Source organism: Leptonychotes weddellii, chromosome 10 (genome assembly GCF_054177405.1).
Source record: "Leptonychotes weddellii isolate Sample4059 chromosome 10, ASM5417740v2, whole genome shotgun sequence".
NCBI lineage: Eukaryota > Metazoa > Chordata > Mammalia > Carnivora > Phocidae > Leptonychotes > Leptonychotes weddellii.
Window position 1 is genome coordinate 53,142,278 of NC_138378.1, and position 11,112 is coordinate 53,153,389.

An 11,112-nucleotide genomic window follows, 5' to 3' on the forward strand; every position below is an offset into this window, starting at 1 on the left:
AATACTGAGAAAGCCTGAGGCCAAGAGCTCAGGCTATTAAGATTTCCAGCTCAGAGGTGCTCGCTTCGGCAGCACATATACTAAGATTTCCAGCTCAGAGAACTGCAGAACCACCCTTGGGGCCATCATTTCAGGCCCAATAAAGACGAACCAGCAGTGAGAAGGGAGATGCCCTGCCATCTGGTGTAAAAGCAGTATTTGTGATCATTATGTGTATAACCAGCTTTGTTCCCTATGATCTCGGACACAAGGCAAAAGGAGAAGTTTTTTGGGTTTTTTTGTTTTTTGTTTTTTAATTTTTTTAATTAACATATAATGTATTATTTGTTTCAGGGGTACAGGTCTGTGATTCATCAGTCTTACACAATTCGCAGCGCTCACCATAGTACTTACCCTCCCCAATGTCCATCACCCAGCCACCCCATCCCTCTCACCCCCCTCCACTCGAGCAACCCTCAGTTTGTTTCCTGAGATTAAGAGTCTCTTATGGTTTGTCTCCCTCTCTGGTTTCATCTTGCTTCATTTTTGCCTCCCTTCCCCTATGATCCTCTGTCTTGTTTCTCAAATTCCTCATATCAGTGAGACCATATGATACTTGTCTTTCTCTGACTGACTTATTTCTTTTAGCATAATACCCTCTAGTTCCATCCACGTCGTTGCAAATGGCAAGATTTCATTTTTTTGATAGCTGAGTAATATTCCATTGTATATATATATACCATATCTTCTTTATCCATTCATCTGTTGATGGACATCTGGGTTCTTTCCAGAGTTTGGCTATTGTGGACATTGCTGCTATAAACATTGGGGTGCACATACCCCTTCGGATCACTACATTTGTATCTTTGGGGCAAATACCCAGTAGTGCAATTGCTGGGTCTTAGGGTAGCTCTATTTTCAACTTTTTGAGGAACCTTCATACTGTTTTCCAGAGTGGCTGCACCAGTTTGCATTCCCACCAACAGTGTAGGAGGGTTCCCCAAAAGGAGCAGTTTTTCTTCATACTCTTCTCAGGCGCTTCTTGTGCCTTCATGCAACTGCCCTTCATTCAGTTTTGTCAGATTCCACTTTTATGGATCAACTGAAAGGGTGGGTAGGGAGCCAGGGGGAAGAACTTGGTGACATGCAAGGATCTGACCGCGCCCGTGTTAGCAGGTGCACCTGGTGAGTGTCACAGAAGAGAACTGTGTTCTTTCTATGGGAAGCATCAGGCTTTGACAACAAGTTTATAAAGCCCCTGAAAATTCAGCCAAAACCAAAATTCAGACCCAAGTAAGATTCTAATTGAATTCTAAAGGAAGATTATTGATCAAGATTTGTGTACAGTACCATGACTTCATTGACACATGTTTAGGCAATAGGATGCCAAGTAAAGGGCCCAGGCCCTGGACCAAGTCAGGACACCTGGTTTCCAGCCCCACCTCTTGATGCCTAGCTATTGAAACATCACTCCATATTGCAAGGTTCTCTTCATCTGTAAAACAGGGAAGCAGGTTGGGATCTTTAAGGTTCCTTCCAATGAAAAATGCTTTGTGTCAGTAAGGATAATAAAAAAGTAACTGGGGCACCTGGGTTGTTCAGTCAGTTAAGTGTCTGCCTTCAGCTCAGATCATGATCCCGGGGTCCTGGGTTCCAGCCCCACATCGGGCTCTCTGCTCAGCGGGGAATCTGCTTCTCCCTCTGCCCATTCCCCTGCTTGTGCTCGCTCTCTTGCTCTCTCTCTCTCAAATAAATAAATAAAATCTTAAAAAAAAAAAAGTAACTGCATCTTAAAATGTAAAATGCATTTATTTTTCTAGCTTGCTCCAAAAGTGCAAGCTTTTACTGTGTTTGTTATTATAGGTTTAGTTGTTGACTAGAAAGATCTTATTTTTTAAATTTAAACTGTTCTGACCTCTCCAAGCTACATAGCTCTTCAGTCTGCCCCACTGCTCAGGCCGGCAGCTGGGAGCGCAGCCCTGCCCGGTGACAGCGGCCTGCCTCACTTGCACAGCTGCGCCCTAGAGACATAGAGAAAGTACCACCAAAAGTGGGATCTGCAAAACTACTTTGACAGAGGGGTACCGGCTCCCAAATTCATGTTCATTCTTCATATAGTCAGGATATTACATTTGGTATTGTGGAGTTTTGAAGAGGGACCCCATCATAAATCTTCACGTCTCCTTCTCTCATATATTAATTGGGCACTTGTTTAGAAAATAAATGCCTTTCTTTTCTGTTTTATGTATTCATACCTAGTGTACTAGTTTGTCTCTAGATTTTTACACTCACTGACCTATCATATACTTTTCCTCTGGCCATCATTTTATTTCATGAAGATATTCTAGTGAAATTAATGTGAACTTGTGTCATTTTGGCCTACTCTATTTAAAGGGAACATGTAAAGTTAAACTTTTCCAATTTTGATTCTGCTTCACTTTTCAGTACACTCTCCAGTATAATGTAACTGGGGAACCATTGGACTAAAATAACGTTATATATATTTCTGTTTGCAGAGTGTTCGACCTACACCACAAAATGATGCTGTAACGGTACACTTTAAACCAATTACATTGAAAGCTTCAGAAAGTAAATATACCAAAGTTGCAACTATTAGTTTTGATGGTAAGTATTCATCTTTCTCTAATGAAGTGATCTTGTTTTGATAAACCAGAAGGCATGTATATTGACATCTTAATGTAGAAACATTGACCATTTTATAGTCAGATTATATATTACTGCTTAGGTTTGTTTATCTTATAAACCATCACAAACTCTTATTTGATTGCTTCATGAAAGAAAATGCAAGTTCATAAACTGAAATTCATATTAGCAAATACATTAGGATTGGAATTAAATTTTTGTAATCTGGGTTTTCACATATATACCTAGTAAGCTTTGCCTTAATTATGAAGTCATTATTTTTTGTAATTGAGTGATAATGTGTTTGAATTTCAGAAGCATGTTTGAATTTGAGAATAGAAATATTCTCCGTAACAGTTTCATATATTGACTTTTTAAACAAGGCAGACAGTTCTGCCTAACCTAAAATAATAGCCTTTATGATAGCAATGTCAAATTAGAGAACTATTATTTCAGATATGTATATTATATATTTTGACATTTGAAATGTTAACCCAGACTTTAACATATTTTAAAAGCATGTTTTTATTCAGCTTTGTCCACTTTACTAGAACATTTATTTAGTTTGCTGTCACAAAATTTTTTTAAATAATGATTTAATGGCTGCTTAACTGTACTTAATGAGAACTGACACTCAAATGGGACTTTTCTCGTAAGGGCTCTTGCAAGTAAGGAGCCCTGAAGCTTACACTTCGGCTTTATGATGAAGCCACCTCTGCTCATAGCCCAGATTTCACAGCTACACTCCTCATCAGAAGAGAGCATTTGATCACTGTGCCCTACTGAGTGCAGCAGAATACTGGAAGACTCTGCAGTGTTTGTGAGAGCATCTGTGCTTACTCCTTGTACATGAAGAGCTCTGGGGAGGATCTGGAGCAGTGCACAGGCTGGGTGCCAAGCTTTAGTGTTCATCCTATGAGCTCAGAGAAAACTCCCGAAGAAATCAAGATTAAATATGTGACATACTTTCATAACGCAGCTATCAGAAAAGAGTATTGTAGAAGGTTTTGATGCCCCAGTTACTTCCAAATCTGTGATAAACTGTCTTCTCTGTTGCTGGGATACCACAGTCATGTCTACCAGTATCCGCATCAACAAGTGCATTCTCTTCTCTCACCGAGGAGAGCAGCCAGTAATAATCCCTGACCTTGAGAACTTTTCGGATCCATCCTTCTGATAAGTTCAAGCAGTGGGGGAGTGTGCCCCAGGAGCAGGTGTGCTATATAGTTATCCCAAGCTCTTCTTCTCCAGCTCCTGAACCGACAACGCAGTGAATGTTTCCCTTTGTGTGATAAATGAATGTCAGTAATGTTGGTTCTTCTGAGATCACAGACTCTAAAAAAAGTATTTCTTAAATTATGTAACATTAATAAAAGGAAAAGCATCTTTTAAAGTAAATGCTACATTTCTTAAAAGTGGTTTTTATTATCATGGGAAAATCCTTCCACCTTTCACCTCCCACCTCCCCTTCTACCACCCCATTGCATAGTAGGAATATTATACAGCCTCCTAAAATAATAAGCCCAGTAATGGCTACGCAGCAAGCAGAAAGAAATGAAGATTAATGGGAGTTTTAAAAATCTGAGGGCGCCTGGGTGGCTCAGTTGGTTAAGTGACTGCGTTCAGCTCAGGTCATGATCCCAGAGTCCTGGGATCGAGTCCCACATTGGGCTCCCAGCTCAGCGGGGAGTCTGCTTCTCCCTCTGACCCTCTCTCCTCTCATGCTGTTTCTCGGTCGCTCACTCTCTAATAAATAAATAAATAAAATCTTTAAAAAAAATAATAAAAATCTGAAATCACTGTACATAGCCATATACTAGATGTCATACCATTTTTTTATTTGTCTTTTTTTGTGCTAAAGTTGGATAACACACATTTGCAGAACTCACATAAGTTCTTCTCCTAACTAGAAGTGTACCTTAAACGGGATAAACAGCTTCTTTATTTACTTTGAAAGGAACATCTAATGGGTACCCAGAATGGATCCAGCTGAATCTATTTCTGTAATTCCAGATGGAATTATTCATAACTGCTACAAAATTGAAAGATTTTACTTCATCTCTGAGGACAATATGATGGCAGGGAGAGTCTTATACTAGGAGTTAGGGTTGGCAAATACAGGAAGTCAGAGCTCACAACACCTGACACTTCTCGTACCATGCTACTTGACTGATACTTATAACAAGACTCTGGCATACAAGGAATGTTATTTCTTCATACAGCTGTAAACCAGTGGTTCTCAATGGGAGCCAGTTTTGCCTCCCAGGCCAGGGAACATTTGGCAGTGGCCACAGACATTGTTGGTTGTCTCATCTGGGGGGCTGCTACTGCTGTCTAGCACGCAGAGGCCTGGGATGCTGCTGAGCATCCTCCAGTGTACAGGACAGACAGCCCCTGCACCCCAGAAAGAACTGACCTGGCCTAAAATGTTAATAGTGCCCAGGGTGAGAAGTCTTGGTGTAAGGAAAGCCACAGCTTAGGGCTCTAGGGAAGTAGCTCAAATACAGTGTTTTTCCTCCTAGATTGTGTTCACTTGCTAATTCCTTATCTGTTTAATCCTATTACAGGAAAATTAAAATAGTTTTCCCTTTTTTGGATTAAAATGTGATATTTAATGTAAAATGTTGTAAAAGTCTCCTATTTGCCAATCTGAAAGCTCAGCTATGCTTTTAAAAGATTGTGTCAGTCTACATCAAGTCACTCTCCTCCTCTGTAGAAACTCTAGTAGCAAAAGGTGCAGAGATAATTTTTTATGTTTCCTTTTAGCATCAAAGGCAAAAAAACCATCTCAGTTTTCTGGGAAAATAACTGTTAAAGCAAAGGAAAAGAGTTATTCTAAACTCGAAATACCATATCAAGCAGAAGTTTTAGATGGGTGAGTTTCTCTTTAAAATAAGCTTTATAACTTTTCACTAATCAGTAAATTCTGTTTTCCTACTAATTGACCTTAGCAAAAGTAGTAACCAAATTTACATAAGCTCTATGGAACTTTTGTTGAAAAGATCAACTTCCACTTTATTGTTTTTACTTTTTTAGAAGAAAAAGATAAATGGGATGATATGATTTGGGCTTAAATGAAGTCTTAGTGATTCAGTAATACAGAAAAAGGAATCTATGATTTTTAAATAACATTTACATCATTGGAGCTATTTCCTTTCTGTAATTGGTTTTGTAACATACAAGTGGTTGTGGCTTGTTATTAAAGTATATTGTCACTTGAAACAAAATCATTTATCTTCCTTGATAAACTTGTAAACAGTGTTCTAGAATTACAACTTTTTATAAATGGGTAACAATATATGTAGTTCATTTTGGATTATACTTGAAACAATAATAGTTTAATATCCAACTTGGTAGGAACTCATTTAACAAAGCTGGTTGCAATTAAATGATAAACATGATTTTTTTTAAGTAGCTTAAAACTTTCTGTTAATACATTCTTGATTTTAATTGTTTGATTGCATGTAATTCAATAGAGAATAGTTCTTTATATTACATGTCGATATTTTGCAATCTAAGTTTTGTTTTAAATCATGTGCTCATGCTCTAAAATATTCATAGTTCTAATTCTCAAGTAACAGTCCTTAATGTTAAATGTAAAATTATTACAACAGAAGAACTTGGATTTTAAATTAATGCATAGAGATAAAAATGATTTATTTCATGTTTTTTTCAAATAGTTACTTGGGATTTGATCATGCTGCCACATTATTTCACATCCGAGACAGTCCTGCTGACCCTGTGGAAAGGCCAATTTACCTGACTAACACTTTCAGCTTTGCAATCCTCATTCATGATGTGTTACTACCAGAAGAAGCCAAAACAATGTTTAAAGTATGTCTGGGAACCTTCATACTTTTCATTTTACTGATCTACCAACTAGATGATGCTGACCCATTGTTTTTTTTCTCTCCCCTCATTTCCTAGGTTCACAACTTCAGCAAACCAGTCTTAATTCTTCCAAATGAATCAGGATACATTTTTACACTGTTTTTTATGCCCTCCACATCATCCATGCACATAGATAACAATATTTTACTTATTACCAATGCTTCTAAATTTCATTTACCTGTGCGGGTATATACAGGCTTTTTAGATGTAAGTATGTTGTACCTTTAAAATTTAAGTTCCCAGCCATCTTTTGTGTGTTCAGGTATTATTAGGCAATCATTTTGTACATGCTTCTGTACATGAGCTCTATAAGTTGCTCTAATCCCTCCTCTCAGTACTTTCAAGATAACTGGTTTTCATCCTTCCCAGTAGCCATCTCTTGTCGTGACACAGATGAATCCTTTTGTTACAGTTGGCACTTAGGTCTTTTCCATGTTGTGCTTTCTCTTGGTTTTACTTTTAAACTGTTACAATCATGGGGAAACTGAAAACAAACACTAAGTGGAGGAAAATAATAAGCAGGAAAAAATAATACAAGGAGGGCAAAGAAGAAACTAAGGAGGTGGTGACCAAAACCAGGAAATACAGCGTAAAGAAAAGAACCAAATAATAAAGAAGAGACTAAGGTGGTAAAAACACACAGTTGGAATAGCAGGAAAGAATAAAGGTCTTTCTAATATAGAAAATAAGCCAGGAGGAAAAAAAAAAAAATCCAAACTAAGCTATCCTTAGGATAATCAGTGAAAGAATTTTAGATAAAAAATAAAACTGATGAGAGATATGAAAGATAAAAAGAAAATTAGAACATATGGAGATGTAGTTCCCCAAAAAGCCAACATCAATAAGAATTTCAGAGCTGGAGGGACTTTTCAGTATTATCCCACTCCTTCTTCATTTGTTTTGCTTGAGTGATTATGTATTTTTGGCTGCTCTCATGAATACATAATGTTTACTGAGACCAAGGATTTTTTGCCTAATCCTCTGGGGTTTTACTTACCCTTCCCTAGTACTTTAGCTTCCTGCTTCTTTTATGTGCCTTCAGAGGAGAAATAGTTATTCCATAGAGACTATGAATGTCTTCATTTCTGATTACTGAAAATACTTCATTGTACAGAATTCTTAATTATATTTTATATATGTGTATATATGTGTATATTGACATAAAATATAGAAACCTTAGTATGTCCATACAGCTACTTTCTCTTGATACCCTGCTTTTATATAAGTGTGATTTAATGTTTAGTTCTTTTATATCTTTTCAGTACTTTGTATTACCCCCCAAAATAGAGGAACGTTTCATAGATTTTGGCATATTGAGTGCTACAGAAGCAAGCAATATTTTATTTGCAATTATAAACAGCAATCCAATTGAGGTAAAAAAAAAAATCTGTTTTTATTCTAAATCACGTTTAAGTGTTTTATGCTAGTGCTACAATAATCCCTTTCATATCTTTTTCTTTTTTTAAGTTGGCTATAAAAAGTTGGCACATCATAGGAGACGGTTTATCAATAGAACTCGTAGCTACTGAAAGAGGCAACAGAACTACAATAATTACAAGCCTTCCAGAATTAGAAAAATCCTCTTTATCAGACCAGTCATCAGTAAGTAAACTTTCTTATTGTTTCCTTAAACTTAGTTGTATGTCTAAACCCCAAATAAAAGTCTATTCCTACGACACATACTTGAACTAATATTTTTATGAGATTCATAATAGCATCAGTTATTTAACATTAAAAGGTTCTTGTGGGCAATCTACTTCAACTCCCTCCTTTTATGATGAGGGCACTTGAAACCCAAAGGAGTTAAGTTCTACCCTGTCATAAAAGGTTCTGTAACAAAGAAAATTTAAATAATCTTTAAGTGTCATTACAAGAGAAATTCCCATTGGTACTAAACTAACCCTATGTTCATTGAATTTACTTGGCAAAAGAGATAGCCCTGCCCATTGGTAGAAAGTTTTCAATTATACAGAATATTTCTGGCCAGGTTTCTGTGAGACAAACCTTGTTTGATCCCTTTGTAGATATGCCCATGTACTTTTACTCTGTCTTATAAATACGTACATTTGGTCATAAAAGAGCATGAAATAAGAGAAAACAGATATATCAGTCAAAGCCCTTACCACTACTGGAAGTGGAACTTGGAATTTATACCAATTCAGAACAGAACTAGTAGAATTACCTTGTGTGAGAAGGGGCATAACATATCTCATCTGTAAGTTAAGGATAGAACTTCTTGTGGCAGTCTTACAAAAGAAGGAGAAAATGTCCTTATGCACAGAGATGGTTGACAGATATGCTTCCATGGACTGCCATAAGCTATAAAAATTTATTTAAATAGTTTGTGCCAGAAGAACCCTCCAGAATAATTTTGGAGGGCATTTTGGCAATATGTATCACTCCTGGGAATTCTTCCCATGGAAGTAATTTAAAGAGCTAAAAGCTCACTGGTAGAAAACTGTGCTGCCCAAGACAGTAGGAACTAATTAACATGTGGCTACTGAGCCCTTGAAATGTGGCTAGTCTCAGTTAAGATGTCTTGTGTCAAATACACACCAGATTTGAAGACTTAGTTTGGGACTGTAAGCTGTTAATAATAATATTAAAATATTGATAATGTTTTAATATTGATGACATGTTGAAATGTTACTAATTTGGATATATTAGGATAAATAAAAAGTATTAAAAATTTTTAAAAAGAGCTAAGAGCTGTGAAAATGAAGATGTTTATAATAGTGTTATTAATAATTTCAAATACCTGGAGACAGTGAAATACAAAAAGTAAATCATGATTTTATGATTGAATATGAAGCAAATAAAAAATAAATATGATTGTGTATAGAAACTTGGAAGATTTATGAAAAAGTAGAAAACAGTACTAAATAAGGTATATTCTAACTGCAGCTATGTAGCATTCAAGCTACATAATCAGATATTTGTGAACGGTGGTAATTTATGGCTGTTTATTTTAATAACTTATAATGTTTTAAATTTGATTAAATAAAGCCTCCTTTTAAAACAAGTATATATCCTTGAGAAGTAGTATTTGTTACTCCAGCTGAGGTTTTATTTTTAATAAAAATAGAATGCTGAAAAAGGGTAATAATTAAGCCTGCCATTAATGTATTCCCTTCAACAGTAAAGTTAGAGTAAAATCGTATGTATATCTACTCCCAGCTGTTTGAATTTTATTGTTTCCTAGTAAGACATTATAAATCTAATAATTCTAGAAATCTGGATCATTTCCTAGCAATAAATAGCATATGTTAACATATTACTATTTAAATTTCAGAGGTCCATTTAATAACATAAAGTCTGTTTGACAATTTAGGGTTTTAGAATTAGCTTTTATATAAAACTATAAATTTAAAAACAAGGGACAGAAAGAAGAGATCATTGTTACGAACTCTTAAAATAGGAAGTTGTAGTGAGGTACCAACTTCAAAATAGCAACTCCACAAAATGAATTTTTTTAAGCTTAAAAGGCTTAAACTTTCAACTGTTTTCCCAAAACCCAAAGCTATGAACTACATTATTGTTCTGTTCCTTATGAAACACACATTGCCAGCAATTCTGTGTTCTTGAGACCTGTGTTCTGATTTGGGCAGTCTACACAGTAGAGTAGAAAGTCTTAGGATTGCACAAAACCAACACAGAAAATGCTTTTTAAAAGGAGAAAGTATGTTTGGTGTATCAAAATTTATATTTTAGGGTAACTACGAATTCTAGGTAAAATATAACTAATTATTAAAGTACATCTTCACAAAATGAATTACTTTTTTGGGGGAATTTCACAACTGAAAAGTGCTGACAGAAGAAGAGTGGACAACCATTGTCACATACCACACACAAAAATCACTCAAAATGGATGAAAGACTTAAATTTAAGACCTGAACCCATAAAATCCCCTAGAATAAGGGGATAAGTCCCTTGACATCAGTCTTGGTGATGATTTTTTTGGATCTGACTCCCTTTGCTCCAGCCCTCACCCTCTCTGTCGGTGCAGGTACATGCATGATGTGTGAGGACCATACCCCTTTCCACCTTGGCAGATGGGACTCTGTTCCTGAGCCAGTTTTCTTGGTGGTCCATGGAATAAGTGTAGAATAAGCATCTAAGAATGGGCATTATTTTGAGATATTTGTACAAGATGGTATGGTAATTCAGTGTCATACAGTATATATTAGAATTTGGAGGTCAGGTCATCACAAATAGTGTTCTTTACCATTTTAGTAGGAAACTGCAACTAGCAAGGCTAATGAATGATGTCATTTCTACCACATACAGGTAATATTAGCTTCAGGCTATTTTGCAGTGTTCAGAGTCAAACTTACTGCAAAAAAACTGGAAGGGATTCATGATGGAGCCATACAGATCACCACAGACTATGAGGTAAAGACTATGAGGATTCATGTCAATGAGGTTTTTCTGATAATTCAGTCTCTTTTTTGTTGTTTTTATAGAAACAACTAAGTTTACTGATAAAGTTATAGTTTACTTGTCTTATACCTTAAAAACTGAACTTTTGAGAATAGTTTACAAAATCTTGGTGTTCATTAGCTCCTAGTTTTCTCATAAAACCCAAAACCTCTTAACTAA

The 11,112-nt window shown here is 36.0% G+C and overlaps 1 protein-coding gene across 3 annotated transcripts in view; it reads left to right on the forward strand.

Moving 5' to 3' along the window:
• The window catches only part of TMEM131 (transmembrane protein 131), a 220,372-nt gene that overhangs the window by 158,014 nt on the left and 51,246 nt on the right, over nt 1-11,112 (forward strand). For all 3 annotated transcript variants that reach the window (XM_081833431.1, XM_081833432.1, XM_081833433.1), the window contains 7 exons: nt 2,496-2,604; nt 5,389-5,497; nt 6,303-6,456; nt 6,550-6,720; nt 7,776-7,886; nt 7,981-8,115; nt 10,801-10,905. In XM_081833431.1, coding sequence (XP_081689557.1) covers nt 2,496-2,604; nt 5,389-5,497; nt 6,303-6,456; nt 6,550-6,720; nt 7,776-7,886; nt 7,981-8,115; nt 10,801-10,905 — 894 coding nt within the window. The remainder of the gene's footprint in view (nt 1-2,495; nt 2,605-5,388; nt 5,498-6,302; nt 6,457-6,549; nt 6,721-7,775; nt 7,887-7,980; nt 8,116-10,800; nt 10,906-11,112) is intronic.